We start from the raw sequence: 23,709 nt of genomic DNA on the forward strand, positions 1-23,709 counted from the left end.
TAAAGTAATTTTTCCTACACCCATATAAATTTATAATTCCACACAGATTGTCCAGAAAATTTGCGATTGAGAATTTCAAAAATTCACAGTCACAAAATTTCAGACAATCTGTATGGGTCTAGGAGGAATTATTTTATACTTAATAATTTGTTTTATAAAAGTGGTATTTTAAATTTTTTAAAATGTACATAATTTTTTTATGCATTTTAGTAACGTGTATGTGATTGATCACCTGCAATTGATGATTAAAAAATTGCCTTCTTTGAACATTAATTCCGAAGTAGGAATTAATTTTTTTTCCCTTCTTTATTCAGGGCAGTATATACTAAGGTGTCCCCCCCCCCTCCAAATATGCATTCCAGTTAGGACTTAACAGCTTAAAAAGTCTTATATATCTGTCAACATGCTGCTCACCACAGGCGGTTAGTTTCCCAAAAAATTGTTATTATAAGCATTTTAAAAAGTAGATCCCCCCCCCACAAAATATCAAAAGCAACAGCTGAAAACCATATAATAAAGAACTAAGACAATAATATTCATTAAAACTAAAATGTATCAATAATATGATTGAAATTCCAATAAACATAGAGTAGGTATATAACTGCATCATGCTTTTATATGATTTTTATTCTGGTTTCACATTTTTTAAAACTATTTTCCCTCTTTTTTTAAAAAAGAAAAGAATAAAATTGCATTTTAAAGTTTATTTTTGCTGACAAAAAGCAGCCTTTGGTGATCAGTTGATTTTCTATGATTAATGCTTGCAAAAAGTTTTGATTAAATATTTTGTGCGGTTTGGACTTAGCGGCTTTCTAAACAAAATACATTTTAAACCTTCAAATCTTGATGCACATTTCATTCATACGATTTTAGAAGTCTCACATCGCTCTGTTCATTGTGTTATGCATTTCTGTATATCTTCAGTTATATCATTGGAAAGAGCAACAGTGTTTAAAACTGGATGCACTTTAAAAAATATTTACCACTGCTTGATTATAAAGTTAAACCTTAGAGGTAAACATGACAAAATCTCAAAACTTTTATTACACTCTATGTCAAAATCGACCCAACATGAAAAATAGACCAAATCTTCATACACTGTTCACCAACAATGCGGAAAGAGAGATGAGGAAATATTGTTAGCAGTAATAAAAACAATTTATTGAATTTTGTGAATTTCTGGGCATTTTCCCAGAAAAAAAGAACTTAAACTGAAATTCCGGTATCTGATATTCTATATGAATCATCTTTTACATTTTTATATATATATATATATATATATATATATATATATATATATATATATATATAATGATTGATCATTTGTTGAAAGCTAAGGTTTGTTTTTAGATTCTTTTTGCATACTAAAGAAAAAGGAACCAGTTAATATCTAAGACTAAAAAATATTTTTAAATGACAAAAAAAAAAAAAACCGAAGTTACAATACGGTGAGATGTATAGGACAGTTAGTTTTTTAAGAGCACTATGATGTCATTAGACTGGCAGCAGCAAGATTCTCAATTAGCAGGATTCATGCACACAATGAAAAGAACATATGCAAGACTTAAAATAACACAATTCAAATGTCTATGACAATGTGCTCCTTAAAAACAGAATCAAGGACATGAAATTAAGTCTAAGAGATATAATTCAAATTAAATACAACAAATATCCTGGACGGAATTTTAAAAAATTTCCTTATAAGCATGCTTATACTGAAGCCTCCCAACAAGGAAAAATCGAATCTTCCTATTTTGATCATCAAAACTGAGAAAAAAAAAAAGAATAAAATATTAGTAGCAGTAATGAAAACGGTTTGAATTTCGCTTCAATAATGAAATATATTGTTGTAAAATAAGCTTACATTTAAAAAAAATTAATTAAAGTAGAAAACATACATTTTTGTTAAATGAGTTTTTTTGTAATTTTAAAATCATGTTTTTTCTTCTTTTTCCGTAATATTTTCATTATGCCAAAATTTTGTTTAATTTTTTTAATTAGATGAAATTCTAATTAAAAGTTGAAAGAAAAAAAGTTGCACCAAAGTGAACATTCCATTTTCCAAAGTACAAAAGTGCCATTAGTCGCTCTAGATTCAACAATCTAATTTGTAGAGCGCCAACACACATACGCCTTTATTAATAACAAATTTTTTAGCTCCTTAAATGTTTAGGATTCTAATCAGAAACTTTATTCCATTAATTAAAAAGTCATATTTGTGCAATATGTTCTCAGTGCTATTAAACAAAAATCAAATTAGAATGATAACAATAAAGACTTACAAATCATAGTGCTGGTTCCACTTTGGGTCTAACGTATTCTTACACGCTTCTGTAGCATGGCACTGACCAGATCCATCCACACTAACTTTACAAAAGGGATCGGGCAAACCTTTGAAATTAAAATGATTATTTTGAGAATTCAAGATACATTCAATAAGAACAGAAGATTATGAATAATTACCTTAAATGACTTTTATATCTATATATCAATTTTGCAAACAAAATACCAATTAAAAAAATTAATCCTAAATAAATTTAATAATTCTATTCCACCAAAGCAAAATAAATAAAAGGCAGTTCAAGAAAAGTATTTAACAAAGTATTAACTAAATATATATTTATATTAGTTTGTAATAATATATATATATATAAATTTCAATATGAAAAACTACATTGGTATCCAAAAGTTAAGATACAATTTGTTTTTCATGTTTAATTTGAGAATGAATGAACACGAAAACAATTTTGTAAGTGATATGCACTAAACGGTTCTTTAATGAAGGCAGTAGAGAAATTTTCTTAAGTTCACCACAAACATGATTTACTAAAAGCACTATCGGCAGAGAACACCATTCTTGGAGAAAATAGTACATCACAGTTTTCTGCAGAAAAATGTCACGCAAACATTACAAAAGTGGGTTCTAATAAGGAATGTGCCTTCTCCTAATTACAATGCATTGGCAACATTCACCTTCCATGCTGAGGATTAAGTTGTCGGACGCCGAAATAGAGCAAGGCAAAGCAGTAACATGCCTCCCAAGGCAGTCCCAAAGATGCTCTAACGGATTCGTATTTGAGGATCGAGCTGCCCATTTCATTCGCTTTACACCGTGACCCTCAAGATAGTTCTCAATAAGACAAGCTCGATGCAGTCGCCCATCAGAAGAAAATTATTACCAATCTTAGCGGCTTATAGTAATGGGACTATATACATGAATAAAGGATCTTGTCTGGATATCAAAGTTCCTCCATGGAACACGTGCAGGCCAGTGTGATAATTGAGACAGATCCCTACCCAAAAAATTCTTCCCCCATTTCTGTAACTGTGGCTTCCAACAAGGTCGGATTGTACATTGCCCCATCCAGATATATCTGATGACCTAAATCACTCTTCCGTGTGAACCCGGACTAGCTATAAACGGTTAGTTATGTGTCTTGGCTTCAAGGACAGACACACGACGTGTCATCGTGCATACAGACCTGTATAGTGAAGACGTCATGTAGTAGAGGATAATATTGTCGTTACAAAATGATCTACTATGAGATGAAGCACAGTATTTTTTCCCCTCATTCGGGCCGAAAGAACTCAATACGGTCTCCAACTGTTGTTGCAATTCGTAGCCTGTCTGAAAAATGTTTCTAAACACAGAATCCTAGGATTAAAACTGATTCTAAAATCGTTTGCTCACACTATGAGATGCACTGAAACATCTAACAGCATCAACTTGAGACTGACCACTTCCGTCCATCCGAACGACTGACAACCACTTTAACGAATCGGACAAATAATTTCGTCAGAACATTGCTAGATACTTCTAGATATTTTCAACCAAACTGCCAATAATAATTGGAAATCAACAATCATGCACAAAATTTACAAACGAAATAACGAAAGTTAAACCTTTGCGCATTTTCTCCTATTCCGTTATAAATTTTCGATTATTTCAAAGAAAAATGGTAGCTACTGTTTTTGCACAAGTTTTATTAAAGTTTGTTACTACTATGTATATAAACTGTTGATTTAATGTTACTTTTTTTGTAATGATGAGCCTAGAAAAATATGCAAGTGGTGATAGAACAGAACCAGAAAAGCACAAATCGCTATGCAATCCATGATTGGAATGCAAGTCTTAAAGGGTTAAAAGCGTGAAACATGTGTCACGAAATGGTGAGAATCAGGACAGATGGAATGAAAAGAAACCGAAAAAATAAAGAAAAACATTTTATTCAACAAAATAAAATTAAATAACGCTAAATCCCTAATTACAGTAACTGCTCAAAATTGCCATCGCCAACATCAACGCAGGCTTCATTTTGTCGATGGAGTGACCACTGTATACCGGCGAAAATACCGGGTCTCTCTCTTATGGCGCCAGCAGCTACGAATATCCGGGCAACAAGGCCTTCAGCAGAATCTATGGGACCATCTTCGTAGATGAGGTTCTTCACATGATCCAAAAAGAAAAAGTTCAGCCATGACAAATCGCACGACAGGGCCGTCCAGTTGACTAGACTTCCAAGGCCTATATATCGCCCTGGATGCATGATATCTAAGTCAGGTTCATCCATACATCAATGGTCAGCTGCCCCGTCGTGTTACAACTACATGCGACTGATGTGTTCTGGAACACGGTTCAATAGTTACGGCAAGACATCTTGCAAAAACACAAAATATGAAGCTCCATCCAGACGCTTTGGTAGTAGCTAAGGCTTAATCAGATGATCGTACACGCTTCCGGCTCAAACATATATTGCAGATCGTGGCTGGAACGAACAAGGGGTTATTACGTATAGGTTTTCAGTTGCCCACACAAGATAGTTGTGGATATTGGAAATACTCTCACATGTGAATGCGCATTCGTCAGTGAACAATACATGCGCACAAAACTCGAGTTCACAGCAATCTGTTGTAGAAATCACGTGCTAAAACTGACACGTGCCAGGTAAACCGATAGTTCCAGGCATTGAGCTCTCTCCGCATAGTAGAAATGCATTCATTCATCTCCCGTACTCACTACACATTATTAGAGGAGACGCGAACGGCTTTAAACAGTGTCCGCGTGTTAGATTCAGGGCGCTGGCTCGTTTGATACAGAATGTCGTCCATTACAAATAGCGTCCTAACATTTCTTTCACACCTAGTATCATGCATGCAACTTGAAAAGGTACCTCTTTCGCAGAGTTGTTGGTGCACTGAAAGGTCATCGTATCAGGGACATGTCTTGTTGGAAAACACTCTCGGTACATTCTCGGCACAAGCTTCCCTTGCATTGCCGCCCGTAGCTCCGTACGTGTAAAGCCTCGTCCCGTGCGAGACTTGAGACAGGCACATTTTGCCCTCTTTCCCCTCTCTTGCGGTTTTCTAGGGTTCTTTGATGTCTGTCCAGTTTACTTACAAATTGTTGGTAAACTGAACAGATATCAAAGCACCCCGGAAAACCGCAGGAGAGGGGCAAGGGGGAAAGTGTGCCCTGTCTGCAGGCTCACGGCTCGTTGGAACACGGCTATACGCGGAGTTCCTACGAATTGTCAGTAAATTGGACAGACATCAAAGAACCCTGGAAAACCAGAAGGGAGGGGAAGCAGGGGAATATGTGCCTTGTCTGCAGACGGACAGATCGTAGGAACGCCGCTTTACATTGGGTCTGATGACAGATTTGCGACCATATCCGTAAAGGAATGGGGCTTAATGCATCTCAGCTTTCTCCTATTTTGAGTCTATATCCATCTCATCGGTGATCCACGGAATGAATGAAGACAGCCTGCTGTGAAACAGCGGCTCTCAGCGAACGCTGACAGCCGCGTAAGCCCTCTAGCGCCTTTACGACTTGAGTTCCGACATGGATTGTATGTTCATTTGTGTGTTATCTAATTGTGTTCTATCACCCTCTAAGGCATGTACTATGGGTTTTGGGAATGTGTGTGTGTGTGCGTGAGTGCGCGTGCACATTGGTATTACTATACAGTGGTGGTCAAAATTGTGGACACTTTTGAAAATCGTTATGTTTTCTAACTTTGTATGCTTATAGAAAATGTAACATTTCACAAAATGCAAACTCTTACATATCATTTGAAAGAGAATTTAAGGCTGTTTCAATACAAAGAGCAAAATTCAAATATTTTCAATACAAAAAAGTTATTCGTACTTTAATCTGAATAAAAAACACACTGATGAAGTGGGATGTAATTTCTAACTTTCCTGACCAATCACTGTTCTTGTTCTGGGAACCAATAAAATGTTAATAACTGCCAGAAGAAGATGACTGTTGAGACTCTACCTGAATTTCATTTCATTCAGTCGTTTCTCCGCTAATAAGATTCAAAGATGTGGGATCGTAATGTGAAATAATCCACTCGTTATTAATCTGACTCCATTTTATTATCTATCTAAATTACAATTCTATTTACATGCTATATTTATATTTAGTTGCCATATACAAAAACATACATTGGTTTCGCGCGCAGTTAATTCTGATTTTAGAGTTGTAAAAGCAAGTTATAGCTCTAGTATGATTAAAGTTAAAATTAGTTTTTAGCCAAAGGCGCTCGTAACATCCTCCCACCTTTTGATTTTTAAATTAGGAGGTTACAAAATCAAAATTAACAAAATATTGCATTCAAAATATTTAGAAATCAAAACATGAAATGCACATATTTGAAAAGTACATAATAAAGTTTAAAAGTTAGTTAAAACGTGAAGGTTTAACCACTTTTCTTCCACTTCTAGTTTTTGTTTCATAGTCGTTATTTTCCGAGCTCGGGATTTCGATTTCTTCATACGAAGCAACCGGTTCGTTTTTTCTCGCACCCACAGGATCGTCATGGTCTAATTCCAAGGGGTATAAACGTTGCACTGGACGCACAAGTTCCCCACTCGCTGTTTTTAGCTTCACTACTCGGATGCAGCCATCTTTCCCAGGAAACACTTCGATTACCAATCCCAAAGGCCAGTCTAGTCGCTTTTTGATATCACTTTCAATTATAACAATATCTCCCACTTGCACTTGTCTAGATTCCTTTCCTTTTGGCTTCTTCTGGATTAACAAGCTTAGATATTCTTTTCGAAATCTTTTCCTCAAGTCCTCTCGTAATTTTTGTTGATACTGATATCGTTTGGAGATATTTACTTTATCCAAAGTATCCAAATCGGGAACTCCTACCTTTGTAGTCTCTTGAATGAACATTGAGGGAGTCAGTGGAATTAAATCATTCGGATCTTCCGATAGATAATTCAAAGGTCTAGAATTGATGTTGGCTTCTACGTCACAAAGAATAGTGAACATTTCTTCGTAATGAAGCGATGCCTTTCCTAAAACTCTTCTCAAAAGCTTCTTCACCATCTTAATCATGCTCTCAAAAAATCCGCCCCACCAAGCAGCTGTTGGGGGGTTAAATTTCCACTGAATTCTTAAGACGGAGGCTTCATTGACAATCTTGTCCCAATCAAGAGAACCCATCAAATTATTTGTTCCAGTAAAATTTGTTCCGTTATCGCTGTATATAGTCCTAGGTCGCCCTCGTCTTGCGACGAATCTTCTAAAACCTAGAAGGAATCCATTAGTTGAAAGACTCTGTATTAATTCCAAATGAATGGCCCTATATACAGCGCAAGTAAAAAGCAAGATCCAGGCCTTTTTCCCATCCTTTAAATGAAGCGGCCCTGCTAAATCCACTCCAGTGACTTCGAATATCAAGGCTTCCCGTACACGATCTTCCGGTAGTGGCGCAGGAATTGATTCAATTTTCTTGCTCGTATATCTTTTGCATCTTATACACCTTGAGAGCACTTTCTGGACAGTTTTTCGGCCCTGCAGAATCCAAAATTTTTGACGGATATCTGTTAGGACAACTTGAACTCCAGCATGGGAAGAGATCAAATGATGTTCGAAAATCAATCTCTCCACTAATGGGTGCTTACAAGGCAATACTAGAGGGTATCTAAAATTTTCTTCATCATCTCGTCTAGTAATTTTAGTTTTCAATCTAATTAGTCCATCAGAATCATTAAACACACAGAGTGATTTAAGTTTTGATCTTGCATCTTCGTTATTAAAGGTTTCTTGTTGCACGATTTGTATCACCTTTCTTTCGGCGGCATCTAGTTCTGCAACAGTTAAAAGATCTTTCATCTTGTTAATTGGATTTCGGCAATTTTGTACAAATCGTAGCATCCATGCTATCATTCGCACAATTTTGGAATATCTTGAGAACTTGTACAAATACCAGGATTTATTCAGATCTGTAGAGTTGACTAAAGTTACGACCCTCTTTTTCCTTTCCCGGAAAACCTCTTCAAAATTGTATTCAGAGTCTGTCGCTGGCCATTCTTCTTCTGGAAGTTTCAACCACTGTGGGCCCTCCCACCATCTCGATTTCAAAAATCCTTGGATTGAACAACCACGGGAAGGGAGATCAGCAGGATTGCAAGTGCCTGGGAGATGCTTCCAAGCATCCTTTGAAGAAAGACTTCTTATTTCTTCTACTCTGTTATTCACGAACGTACCCCAATGATCTTCTTTTTGAATCCAATGAAGAGCAACAGAAGAATCTGTCCAATAAAAAGTAGGTACGTCTCTCAAAGACATAGAATTTTTAATATCTGAAGTTAACCTAGCTCCAATGCAGCATGCTAGTAATTCTAGACGAGGTATTGTAATAACCTTTAAAGGTGCTACTCTACTTTTTGCCTCTATAAAATATATTTTGACTTCCTCTCCCAAGGTATTTCTCAAAAATACGACAGTACTGTATGCAACTTTGCTGGCATCACAAAAGGTATGAAGACTTAGTCCTTCGGTGCAGCCATTGATCTTTACACATCTAGGGATCTTAACTTCAGACAGCAATTTCAAATCAACAATCAAAGTTTTGAATTTTTTCTGAATGTCATCTGGTAGAATTTCATCCCACCCTAAGTTTCTTTTCCAAATATTTTGCACTAAGAGTTTTAAACATATTGTCACAGGACATAAAAATCCAAGTGGATCAAATATCTTTTGAGACGTTGACAGAATATTTCTTTTACTGCAAACATCAAAATTAAATTCTGTATTTTGTAAATCACAGAAAAGGAAATCTTCATTTGTATTCCATAACAGTCCAAGTACTGAGGTTGGAACAGTTGGCTCGTCCCGACTTAGGTCCCTTGTATATTCCCAACCTCGAAGATCAAAACAAGCCTTGGAAAGCAACAGCTTTGCTTCTTGAATGAATCGGGTAAGATCATCTTCATTGCGCACGGATGTCACACAGTTATCTACATAAAAGGAATTCTTCAATATTTCGGAGGTTTCAGGAAAGCACTCTTTACTTTCCTCTAGATAATTCATCAAAACCGCTGCCAAGAGGAAAGGACTACAGGTGAGGCCAAAAACAAGACGGCGGTGACGAAGTATCTCAAATTTTCTTGTTTCGTAATCTTTCCACCAAAGAAATCGCAAAACATCTTGATCCCCTTTTGCAATTGAGATTTGAAGAAAGGCTTTTTTAATATCAGAAATTATCCCAATGTTATTTTGTCTGAATTTTCTTAAAATGGGTGGAATTTTCTCTATTAAATTTGGTCCCTTTTCCAGGCAGTCATTTAAGGACGGAACTTTCTTAACTCGACAAGAAGCGTCAAACACTGGACGTACTTTGGTTGATGAATTTTCCTTAAAAATACCTCGGTGCGGCAAATAATAATTTGGATTTCCTTCCTCCATTTTGGGCACTTTCCCTATTATATTTTCCTCAAGCCATTCTTCAAAAACAGCCTCATATTCTGCATATTTCTTTTCATCTTTTAACTTTTGTGAAGTACGGATACAACGTTGTTCAGCTGTGGATCTATTGTCTTGTAGAATTTCTTTTGCTTCTATCCAAGGTAGCTTAACTATGTATCTGCCATTTTCATCTCTATCCACTGCTTTCATAAAATGATCCATTGCGTTTCTTTTCATTTCTTCTTTAGATTTAGTTTCAACTGGATCCATAATACCTAAAGTTTCTAATTTCCAAAGATCAGAGATAGAGCTATTTTGTATTAGCATTGAAGTCACCAGTTGAGCGGAAGTATTTTCCTCTTTTCCTCCAAAAACTTTACCCATGATCAGCCAGCCTAATTTTGTTTCATATGCTACTAATCCACATTTCAGAGCATATATATTTCCTGAGAATAACTGTCCGCAAAAGTCAGCCCCTATCAGCAATTCAATGTCCGGACAATCTTTGCCTTGATCAGAGAGTATTATATTCTTTTTCTTCAACTCCTTTTGCCAATTTCCTTTGTGGATCCGAGGTATTTTTCCGCATATAATTGGTTGATCGAGGACTTGCATATCGTAAGTGAATCCCGTATTCAAATTCTGAAGGGTTATTTCATATAGTCCATGATCTTGTTTTTCTAACGTAGATCCACCAAATACCGAATGTATGATATTTTTAACTTCAATGGGCCTCAGATTCATTTCTTTAATTGTTTTCTCTAATAAGTATGATCGCTGCGAACCACTGTCAATAAGAGCTCGTACTCTGCGTGTTTTTCCTTCTGCTTTAATATTAACTTGCAATGTTTGAAGGAGAACTTCTTCAGCAGCACACTGATTGGATAAATTGACATTTAGATTCTCTTCCACCTCAGGTGTTTTGACTTTTGGTTTGTTTGTTGGCAGATCTGGACACATCAAAGTCCAATGCCTCTTATTACAAAGCAGGCACTGTACATTTGACTTGCAAATTCTTGACCTATGGCCAGGCTTTAAACAAGTGAAGCAGCATTTTTTATTTTTCAAAATCTTTTGTTTCTTTTCAAAATCAAATTTTTTGGCATTGTAACATTCTTTGCTTTCGTGAGGGTTTTCACAAAAAACGCAGATGGTATTATGTTTTCTTTTTTCTGTACCTCCTGAAAACAAATCTGTAGCAGTAGCCACAGAATCAGAATTCCTCTCCTTACACACCTTAGGCGCAAATCCTGATCTCACTAAGCGAATTCTTTCCTCACCTTCTATTTCTGTTTTCAGAAAGAGTAATAAGTTTTTCAGTTTTTCTGAATAAGCATTGCTTTCCGGGTCATGATTTGCTATTATAATTGGATTACGCAGCCATACCCTGAATATATCTTCAGGTATGCAGGATTCCACCAGGGGGAAAAGCATTGCTGAATACTTGTCTGATGTTAAACCAATTGATTCTAGAGCTCTTAAGTAAGTTTCTAATTTATCATAAATTTGCGACGTGCTTAATTTCCTTTTAGCTTCTGAAGCATTTATTATAACTAATTTTAGTAGCTCACGAACGTAGTATTCAATAAGCAACTCATCCTTTCCGAAACGCGATTTTAAACTTTCTATTGCCTTGCAATAATTCGCATTTGTTGGAGGATAACTGTCTATAATTTCCCGAGCTCTAGTTCCTTCACTTACACATTGGATCAAATATTGAAATTTGTCTTCATTTTCTAATTTATCATCATCATGAATACGCTTAAATTGACTCCAGAAAGCCAGCCAATTCTTAATTTCACCGTTAAATTTAACGAGTTCTATTTTAGGTAACTTAAGTTTTCGTTTAATTCTAGGAGAAACAGAACCAACGCTTTCCTTTTCAGCGTAAGAAAGTTTAGTCAAATATATGTCCACATTTACTTTCGCTTCAATCATTTTTGTGCTGTATTCTTCGATTTTCATATACTCATCTTCATACTTTTCGGTATCAGAATTTTCCAGAAGAAAACTACATATTTCATTATCTAATTTGGCCAAATCCGAATAAATTCGTTCCAAATTGCCGAAAAGTGATTTAATCTCTTTTTCCTGAGGTTCATCGACCTTTAATCTTTCAATTAAAACATTATACGTTTTCGTAAAGTTAGATCTAATAGGTGATCGCTTCTTAACGGACATCTCCATTTTTATTTCACTACTTAATTTTTATTGCAAATAAAAACAGATGTACCGTATTTTTAGCAATCACGTCCGGGTTCACCACAATGTTGAGACTCTACCTGAATTTCATTTCATTCAGTCGTTTCTCCGCTAATAAGATTCAAAGATGTGGGATCGTAATGTGAAATAATCCACTCGTTATTAATCTGACTCCATTTTATTATCTATCTAAATTACAATTCTATTTACATGCTATATTTATATTTAGTTGCCATATACAAAAACATACATTGGTTTCGCGCGCAGTTAATTCTGATTTTAGAGTTGTAAAAGCAAGTTATAGCTCTAGTATGATTAAAGTTAAAATTAGTTTTTAGCCAAAGGCGCTCGTAACAATGACATCATGTTTAAAGTTGGTAAAGGTCATTATTCTGCTTTTTTTCTATAGAAGGCTGGAACGAGCAACTATAGAAGGAATACTGTTTTTTTATATAATCAAATCACAAGTAAAAAATTTTATTAAGCTTTTTAATATTTAGTAGGAATTGTTGTAAATATTTCTAATATTTAGTCATGAAGCAATGCCATCAAATAAAAGAATAGATTGGACACTTAGAGAACTAAGATTATTGTGTTACTTGAATATGGTCTTTCCAATACTGAAATTGTAAAACAGGTGGGTGGTTCAGTAACTACATATGGCGTCCGAAAGTTTTGTTTACTATATCAGGAGACAAATTCAATAAAAAACTAAGCAGGAAATGTCTGAAAAAGGTACACCACATCTGCTCATGACAGAAGAATAAAAAGACTGTGTCTCCATGATCGAAGAATGTCATCAACGGCCACCAGAAGTGAATTGAATGATGCTGGCATTTATGTCAGTTGAAAAACAATCAGGAGAAGACTATTAGATGTTAGATTAAGATGTTAAGAGGTAGAATTCAACGAAAAAATTTACGGCAATGTATAAAAAGATTACAGTGGGCAAAAGAACACATTAATTGATGATCAGTGGTTACAAGTTATACGGAGTGATGAAACAATTATATTGTTATTTTGTACCGATGGCGAAAATAGGTAAAACATAGAATAGGCGAAGAGCTACATCCTGACTGCATTCAGGTAACTATGAAGAACTCAGTGTAATGATTTGGTCAAGCATGTCAGCAGACGATATTGGTCCCCTTCATATTATCGATGGGACATTAAATGCAGGAAAATACATTGACACTATTCTAGAGACAAAACTTACACCTTCCATCAGTGATCTCTTTCCCAACAATGCACCATTTATTTTTCTGCAGGATTCAACTCCTTGCCATACAGCAAAAATACAGAAAGTGTCATCTAGTACAAAGTGCATTGAGTTATTATCATGGCCAGGAAACAGTCCTTATCTCAAAATTATTGAGAACTTATGGCACCGTTTGAAAACTCTTATACATATGAAGCGTTAATCAAATAAAAGAGGATTCATTAAGTCTATAATTGTTTCCTGGTATCAAGCGAAAACGAAGGAAGAGCTTAAAACTGTCGTCAGCTCAATGAAACATCAATGTGAAGCTGTAATAAAAAATAAAGGCTACCTTACTAAGCACTGGTAACTAACTCACTGCAGTCATCAGCATCTAACGTATCTCGATAATTATTGCCTCTCAACTTTTTTTGTATTCCAAATATTTGAATTTTACTTTTGGTATTGAAATCAGCATTCAATTCCCTTTAAAATGATATGTCATTTTTTCCATTTTGTGAAATGTTACATTTTCTATAAGCATACAAATTTAGAAAACATTAAAATTTTCAAAGGTGTCATTTGGCCACCACTGTAAGCTCACGCTTCATCTTACTTTGTGAATATTATTTACTGTTATAATATTGAATTTTGCACATCCCATTCAACATTACAATTTTCTAGAACTTACTTGAAACTGAGAATCACAGTTTTCCTCTCTCCCTCTCATATTATATACCTTTCAGATTGCTTCATAGAATGTCTTGACTGCTGCATTTGATCCACCGACTCGCTTGGAGCTGCGAAATACTAGAAATTTCGAAAGAGGGCTCACGATATCCGAACTTTTATTCATTTAGAGAAAAGAAGAAGTCAAAAAAAAAAAAAAAAAGATGATAGAAAGAGATGACAAATAGAAGGTGTAACTGAGCTGAGCGAGGTAATCTTTGCCGCCGCCAGATAGGTAACCGAAATGATTTACTTATGGAAATGGATGCTCATACTTTCTATAATTATTATCTCACAAAAATGATTTTTGCATAGTTTTTTTAAAACTCAAGAAGTACCTTTTTAAATGTGAATCAATTCCATTCCCGTACGACTTTTTATTTCTTTATTTTGAAATTTAACTATCTTTTGTAATAATGATTTTAATGTTATGATGAGATTCAAACAATCACCAAAATATTCACTTGCGTGCTTTTACCAATGTTAAAATCAAAATTTAAGAAATTGCGTGCATTCTTCCGATTTGAATTCAAAGTAGGTGAAATTTTAAAAAATGCCTTCCGTACCCTAAAAAGTCAATAATCCGAGAGCGAAAGGGAGACTCATTCTGCATACATACAAACAAACAAATGGCTTAGCAAGGCTAGAACTGTATAAACTGTTCCTTTCACGCATTAAAATTCAATGAAACTTAAGTGAGATAAAATATTGTAATTTTGCTTTAAAATATAAATCCAGATGGCAACTAAGTATTACAATAAGAATTTTAAGCATAATAATCCTTTCTAAATGAATTAGCGTTTCAAAAAATAGAAATATTGACTGCAATTTCATCACCCCCATCCTTTTAAAGCTCTCGGTTTAAGTAGGATGTCATTAGGGTTAATTCAGTAACAACAGATATGACTTTCACAAGACAATGACCACGCTTCCACGAAGCGTGGACAAGGCAATGAGTCCGCGCTTCGATTACAATCTGAATTTTATTTAGAGAAATTCGTCTGAGGTGTAACACAAAAAGAGCAAGATTCCTACAAAACGAATATTCATAATTTTTATGCATTTAAAGATACTTACGAAACAGGTCTTTTTTAGCAAGATTTTTAGCACACAGAACTGAAAAACAAAGAAAATAAATATATAAGAAATATGAAACTTCTCAATAACTATATGGTTACAATGAAAATCATCGTTCATATCATACATTTCAAAACAAAAAATCAACATATTTGCAAAAAAGTTTTTAAAAATTGCATTCTTGTTAAATTATTGTAATTATTACAAAAATGCCACTGCACATGAATTGTTCGGGTAGGCATAAATATATTTTTTTAATTTTAAAATCATTTCAAAACAAATAATAATAATAAGAGAGCCACTTCCATGAGAAAAAAAATGTCAGATTCCATCACCAGTAAATCACATAAAGTATATCTTTTTTTTATCTTATGACTTTAGAAAGAACTACTGAAATTAAAAATGCAACTATAAGCAGAACAAGCGTTTTTCAAAATAGATTTTCTCTTGATTTCTACAGAAACATTCCACAATATCATTTCACCCTTTCAGATATTTCTTTTGCTTTGAAAATGAATAGAAAAGGAACTATTTTATAGATATTTTTCATATCCTAAGTGAATTTGATGTTCCTGGTATGCCTATAGCCATTAATATAAAACAAAAAATATATATATAAATAATATTTTTAAATCAACTATTTAATATCATAATTTCAGAAAGGTTAAACTCAAGAACGTGACATTGCAGATAAATATAAATGTTCATTAATGTCTACACTTAGTGTTAAACACAGTTAAGATCAAACAATAACAATTTGATGTAGCGTAATATTAGGCGCTTGCATGTATTTTAATCAGCGACATCTATCGTGACCCTAGAGAGATCACGCATCTATTGGCAAACATGCGGAGTATCTACGTAAACGTTTTACCAATTTACTATTACTTTATTGTTATCATTTTGAAAGTTTTCCATCTAGTGTTATTGAGTTATTCAGTGTATAAATACCCCAATCACGGAACCCTCCAAATTGCCTTTTCGACATTCATTGTTTTTTTTTATTATTATTATTTGAAGAAATTTGCTGCCGAAGTCCATCAGACACTTTTAGAAACTTATGGATGCTCCAAAATATCCCAATTGTTGGTTTTGGTTTCAACGATTTAAGAGTGATGATTTCGATGGTAATAACAAAAAACGGCCTGGTTGAGCCAAAAAAAAATTCCAAGACTTTTCGTGCAATAAGTCCATTGCAAGACTTATTGCACGAAAATGAGAAAAAATTGTAGGAAGTTGATTTAAAATATTTTGATTGATATATATTGTACTAATTTTTCTCAATAAATGGCTTTTTAAAGTGAAAAAATGATCAAACACATGCAAGCACCTAACATCTATATTTCTCATTCTTAATGTATACTGCAGATTAGAGAATTTCATTGTAATATAATTAAACAGACGCTCGTACAAACAAAAATAATGTCAACAATAAAAAGAAATATGCTTTTATCAAATATTTTCAGGGAATGGGAGGGGGGGGGGATTGAGGAAACCTCTAGTTCGAAACATTACAGAATGATAGCGTTCTGGGTTAGATTCTTTTTTTGAAATTTACTCTTAATTACGTAGCAGCTGTAATATGTTACAGATACACAGAAAGAATTTGATATTATCGCAATACACATAAATATAAAACCAGTCATTAAAACAATGAAAGCTGCGATTGCAATACATAATTGAAAATATTGTAATATTACGGGGGGGGAGAGAGAGAGAAGGCACGAAAAAAAATATAATTAAAAAGTTTATTTTATTTAAATATGCTGCAAAAATTGTCTTTGAGAAATGAAGTTATAAAGGAGAAACACTCAAAACTTTGATTTTCTTCTAACTGAAAACCAAATCGGGGGGGGGGGGCATCTACTACCCAAGAAATAACACAGACACGAAAATTTGATGAAGGTCCTTAGAATGATTTTTCCCCCGAATCAATAAATTGGCTGCCATATATAAACACTGTTGAAACTCAATGACATAAGGCAGTTAAATAATAAGAACAATGAAACAACAAATTAAATGAGCCAAGTTCGACATGTACATTTTGTGTTTAAACATCCGTTTGCGAAAAAACAAGATGGCTGATTTCGGATTGAATGAACTGCCACCACGAATTTTATTATATTTCTTTTAAAAAAATTCCAATTAATAAAATTACCCCTGATTTTGTCAATTATTATATTAAAAAGCATGTATAAAACGGAACCATCTTTCGAACTGAGCAACAAACAGGATGAATAATAATGAATGAAGAAATAAATTTTATAAATTTAATGTGGAAGTATGTTTTTTTGAACGACACATCTCTTCCCATTTAAATGATTTGCACATTCTTTATAGCAAAACTGAGAATACACACATTCTACAATATGAAATTTTATTCAATGCAAGAATGGTCCACAAGAATTTAAATTATTAACGCTTTCTGAAAATGTGTTTCAAGATGCATACTTTAAGATCTACAAATCATAAACAATTTTCTTGGCTTTGGGCAACTATTACAAACTGTTGCAGCATAAATTCGTGAACATAGAGTACTGAGACATCAACAAGAAAATGAATAAAGAGATAATATGCACGATCCATTTCCTTCACAGATGCAAAGAGAGCGAACAGCCTTTCTATTAGGAGGCTGTATTTACCATATCTCTCGAGCTTCAATGCCAGCATTACTGTGCGCCACAGTATTCCTTAATAACTGAAAGAAAATGAATCCTAACAGAAAATTTTCATTTTCATGTTATTATGGGTTTAGTTTAGTTATATTAACGTCCCGTTTTAAAGCAACATTAGGGCTATTTTGGTTTGAACTGTGGTCAGATGACGAGGACGACATCTGAGCTGGCACTCCCCCCTCTCCAAATTTCCACACACCACACCACAGGGAGGACGTTCGTCCCCAAAAGCTTTAATGTACACCAAACCCGCTCACACGGCAGTTCTTCTTCGGAATTGGGTCTCGTACCTGAAACACTCCGGTTCCGAATCCGAAATTTTACCAGCAGGCCACCGCGTCCCATGGTATTATGGGAAATAAATCATGACAATGTTTAACAAAATCATCTCATCCAATGAATGGTTAATTAGGAGCCTTTCAAAATTTACTATACAGGTTTTATTTTATTTTGAACAAAAAAAAAAAAAAATGTATTTTTAAAGGCGTTAAAAGCAGAAATGTCGCTTGGCCTTGCAACACGACAATCACCGATGTTGTAATATTATATTATATATATCATATACATAATGTAACGTACGTGATGTAGAAATCGATCTTATTGTCAAATGACAACAGAATTGTAAAAACACCATTCAGGGAATTTCATACTACTTCCTTTGCGTTTTTACAGCAGCACTGATTGAAACGCTTCGTTTAATTAATTAATGGAGCTGCAAAATGTCATTAGAAATGTTCTGGAGAATGTTCGCAGTGTCACCAAAAAGTTCATTCAGTCAGAGGAAAGAAGATATAAAAGAAACCAAGAAATAGGCTTCAAGCAGCTTCATCGAGGGCAAAAATAGACTTCACTTTCGCCAGATGGGTCATCGCTATGACATAATTATGGAAACGGATGTTCCAAAATATTTATCTTATAAAAATTATTTTAAGGTTACCTTCCAACTTCAAAAAAAAAAAAAAAATTATCTTTTTAATATTAATTTCATTTTCGTACAGTTTCCCCCTTCATTTTAAAACAATATTTTTAAATATTATTATGAAATTAAAAACTTCCATCAAAACATTCGGTCACGCTTATTTTCCCATCATTCAATCCGAAGTAGGATTTTCATTTTTTTAATTTCTTAATACATACACTTTTTAATTTGCAGGAGACCGACTCAATTAAATTTTTAATCGTATTCAGTTAACAAGGCGAATTTCAAAATACATACATATATTCTATTTGATATATATTCTATTATTCTATTTGGTATATATTCTATTTGAATCCTTTAACAGTCTTAAAAAGTTAATAACCTTGACGAACAAGCCAGTCGCCAAAGTCGGCTAGTATTACAAAATTATACCCATTCCCTTTGATTATAATTCTTAAAAGAATAATTTCGAGATTACTTAAGCATTGTGAAAAAACACGTGCACAAACAATTACTACGCAGACTTACGAAATATTTTCATAAGATCTAAATTATAAAAGTGTTTGCGCAGTGAGAGACGTAATATTGAACTTCGACTGACAATATTTGTAATGCAGATTATAGAATGAATGTTAATGCATCATATATGACCATAGAAAGTAGTTGTATGAAAAACTTGAAAAGTATGCAGAAAAAAAAGTTTCATGAAACATAATTAGCAAAGAGAAAATTTCTATCAGGCATACAACTTATTTTTATGAATAATGACAGATCTAACGGATTTATTTATTTTGAAAAAAAAAATTGGTGTATAACTTTACATAGCGGAATTTTAAATGAGACCCTTCGTTTACATCACAGATATCAAGACTATCACAATGTCTTTTTAAAGTAAAATGCAACGTTAATTAATTCAAATGTTCTTCTCTGATATTCGTTTGAATATGGTTGAAAGCCAACCTCAAAGCACTAAATTATGTTTCTCAAGATTCGGATGATAAAAGTATGATGGAATGAAAGAACCATTTCGGAAGCTAAAGGTACATGCATTTTAATATTAATTTAATAAACAATAATTTTCAAAACTACCAATCTTTGAACAGTAAAAATCCATTCTTCATACAAGAGGTTCACCATCTGTGGCACTTTTCTATAAATATGTGGAGGGCATTTTCCTCTTTGTTTGGCTCAATTTTGTACAACACTATGCTAAATGGTGAGGGAAATATTCAGTTATTTTTTGTTGGTATTATTCGTTTATTTGAAATAAGCACACTACAGAGATTGACTCTTTTACAGAGAGCATTCATCAAAAACACACACGAACACAAGTCACGAAGCAAATTAAAAAGAAAGGCGAAGAATAAACAGCTTGTAAAGGTCAAAAAGTAAAACAGGCACAAGCACAATACCAACTAATAATACTACATTTACCAATGTTCTAGTGTACCTTGAAATCTGTGCATAATTTAAAAAGAGAATCGACATCTCTCTGTAGGACAGCATCAATATTAGAATATATTGAACGAAACAACTTCAAGTCGTCAGCAAATAAAAGGCACTCAGAATTCTTAAAAATACTAGTAATGTTATTCATAAATACAATAAAAAAGAGCCTTGAAGAACACCAGAGGTACCCGAGAACTCACGTGAAACAGGTTTATTAAAATGAACACAGAGAGTCTCATTATATAAATGAGAATGGAGTCAATCCGTCAGGTTGACATGAAAACCAAGACTTATTTAAAAGAATTCCAAAATCGATAGTCAAATGGCTTCGAAAAATCAGTGCAAACGACATCAAGCTGAGAACGAATGTCACATGAAGAAGTAATCTTACATGACAGGCAATATAAATAAGTGGCAGTTGAACGTTTAGAAATAAAACCGTGTTAGAACGTAGAAATTAAATTTTTAACTTTCTTATGAATTTCAAAAAAATTCAGACAAAAGCTTTTAAATAGCAATAGGACTAGTTTTTACAATCATGATTATCTCCTTTTTTAAAAACAGGAATCATTCTTGTATGCTTCCAGATATGAGGGAATACATTCATTCTCAACGAATTATATATGGTAACAAAAAAAGTGAAACTTTAATTAAAGCAAATGAGATTAAAACAATATTTGTTCATTCTACTTTTAGACACACCGTTTGTGGCAACGTTAATGAATAGCTTCTCGGTTTGTTTACCTTTTTCGAGTAACGGAAATGTTTAGTCTCCCGGCTAGCAATCAACTAAATACCTATGCAATACACGTGTTAACCTAATATTGTTCTTTTGAAATAGTGATGGGACGTCCAGCGATATCGGAGGGAGAAAAAAAAATGCAAAGACAAACAAAGGTTTTAAGAAAGTTTTTAGTTTGTTTAAAAAATGTTTAATGCTTTAATTATTCATTCCAGCCGAAAAAAATTATCATGCGATTTCTTCTGCATTTTAACTAATACTAAAATATTTCTTTTTTATTATTTGGAATTAATTTTGTTTCATGACATTACTTTCTATTTACTTTTATTGTTTGGTGGCAGGGAATCGATCCTTCAGGAAACTCTGCTAACCTAAGGATACGCATGATTCCAGGACAACATCGGCTCCCTAGTTTATACATACATTACTTTTATTATTTTTCCTTTAAGTGGATCCGTCAACACTGACTTCATTACTCACGAGCGCAAATACTACTCAATTAATCAACAATTCACATCTACGGTTAATAACATTTTTTCAAATATTTAACGTATGGAGATGAATATAATAAAGATTCTGCGAGAGAGAGAAAATAGACCTATTAATTCATCCCTCCCCCCAATTCAAAAGAAAACACTGCGGATATTTTCTTCTCATAAAGCCAGTTATGAAAAGAATAAAAGGTAATTTTCGAATGCACCGCATCAAGAACACAAAGAGCAAGGTTCTTTCAAATATTAAGTCCTCTTTCCACGTACATCAAAAACGCGCGTCATTGTAGGACCTTTCGTCACAAGGTCGTCGCAACCCAATTCTTATCATTGCACAGGGATCCATTTGTCGACCACTCACAACTACTGTCCGGAACTAACATCAGGAATTGCATCCATTTTCCATCATTCGAGTTACCTTGAAGCTAGATTATAAGAACAAATAAAAATTCAATCTTCCATTCTGGAAACAATAAAATAAAAAAAAAAGGAGAAAGTTTATTATTATTATTATTGTCTGCTAGCGGCAGACACGTAAGGCATAAGCTACGAGGAGAGAAAGATCCTGAACTGTCGGAGTTACGCAAGCCAAAAATGAATCGCATTCTTCAGAAAACTGGTTTAGGTTTGAATGAAAGACTGAAAATGAAACAAATCTCGTATCAGAAAAGAAGGTATGAATTCATGGCATTTTATTCGCATTGCGATTAGGCAGGAAGTGACAAACAAGCAGTTCGTGAACCGCCTATAATACTACCGCAGAAAAGCTTTTTCTTAAGATTTTTTTTTTTTTTTCATTCTTTTGAAAAATGATCGAACAATCAATTCTGGAAAGAAATAACTGAAAACATAGCTGCTTCACAGTTTTCATTAAAAGCAAGAAGAGATTTCATAGCCATCAAAATTGCAAACCGTAAGTTATAAATTAAATGTTCACTTAATAGTTACAAGGAACAAGCGATTTTATGAATTATCATTTACATGAATAAATTTAAATAATATTCACTATATGAATATTTTTACTCGGTTTACAAAAATTCGAATCCAGGGTATATTAAAATTTATAATATGCTTTTTTATATTAACGTTATGGTTATATAGCAGATCACATGATATATCACGCGCCCCCCTAATGATCTGCTTTTAAAAGAAGATCATCAATTTAACACTTCTGCTTTTTGAACTATTAATTAAATTATTTTTGTTAATTCAAGTAATCAAACAAAAAATTTAACTGGCAAATAAATTTTCTGTCAATCTATACAACCAAAGAGTAACCAGATTAGTAAATTTATCACCTCGAAAAATGTAATCATTGACACGATGCTATCATGCCAATCAGGATACAATTCCAAGATGCATACTTGGGATTAGCTTTACAAAAAATTTCAAATCGCTTCGGTTTTTCATACAGGCTACTCACTTTCGGCAACAGTTTAAAATAGTTCATAAAGCGGTCATATAAAAAATTAGTGCACATATACGTGATCACGATGCACTTCATCGTGGAGTCCCAAGATTCAAGATAAAAAAAAATACAAGTGCTTAGTGTGCAGCAAATCCGAGAAGGCGCGACGCATCTGAGCAATTAATAATCCACTCCTTGGAAAAATATTCATTTCCACTCTAAAACAACGATTCTTAATCATTCAGAAAATAAAATGATAAAAATATTGAAATATTCTGTATTTTCGAAAAACAAATTTTATTTTGATACCACCTAATTTAATCGAGACTCTTATTTGATTGAATAATAATTACGGCAGTTTCTACTTCAAATTGCAATCAAGTTTCCATTACAAATGTAAAATGTAGTTCATGAAAATAACGATAATAAATCCCAGGAAATGTTTCAATAAACTTAAAAACTCTCTCACAGGAGGGGTTCCCCCGATTTTGCCTAGCAATATGACCTAGTAAGTTAAGAGAAGTGGTGACCATCGTTTTGAAACCTCATAGTAGAAAATTAAATGCAGCTTGTTGTCTGTCTGCTGATCTTTCCACTAATGTTTGGTCACACATTTACATAATAATAGCATTGAGGTAAAAATATATATATATACTATTGTATCTGCCGTTTCTAATAATACTTGCATGTGAAAAGATCCAAGTTTGCAAAACTCGAATATTTTTGAAGCTTAAATTATGGTACATATTCATCTCTTTTACGGGTGGGTGACCAGAGATGACGAATTTAAGAATTGCAAAATGCTCATGAAATCTGTACCAGAGTAGATGCTTCCTGATGTATTTGACCGCTAAACAAACGGCGGTTGAGATCGCGATGTAAAAAAATGGAGAAAAACGAATGTTACTTACACTGTGATGACAGTGAACGTATGTTAAAGCCATTTAAGGTTATTTATGCCTATTCTTAAAAATGGGTTCATAAGAACGGTAAATAAATAAATAAATAAAAATAAAATCTGCTGACACTTAAAAATTAAAAGGGGGGAAAAACACAGAGTTATCAATATTCAACTTTGTAAAACGTACAAAAGGGTGAGCATACTGTATCTAG

The 23,709-nt window shown here is 33.7% G+C and overlaps 1 protein-coding gene across 2 annotated transcripts in view; it reads right to left on the minus strand.

Moving 5' to 3' along the window:
• LOC129974980 (E3 ubiquitin-protein ligase SMURF2-like) overlaps positions 1–23,709 on the minus strand; it is a 100,055-nt gene that overhangs the window by 33,384 nt on the left and 42,962 nt on the right. For both annotated transcript variants that reach the window (XM_056087817.1, XM_056087816.1), the window contains exons 2-3: positions 14,913–14,951; positions 2,283–2,391 (exon numbers count right to left, since the gene is read on the minus strand). In XM_056087817.1, coding sequence (XP_055943792.1) covers positions 2,283–2,391; positions 14,913–14,951 — 148 coding nt within the window. The remainder of the gene's footprint in view (positions 1–2,282; positions 2,392–14,912; positions 14,952–23,709) is intronic.

The sequence above is a fragment of the Argiope bruennichi genome, chromosome 7 (assembly GCF_947563725.1).
Source record: "Argiope bruennichi chromosome 7, qqArgBrue1.1, whole genome shotgun sequence".
NCBI lineage: Eukaryota > Metazoa > Arthropoda > Arachnida > Araneae > Araneidae > Argiope > Argiope bruennichi.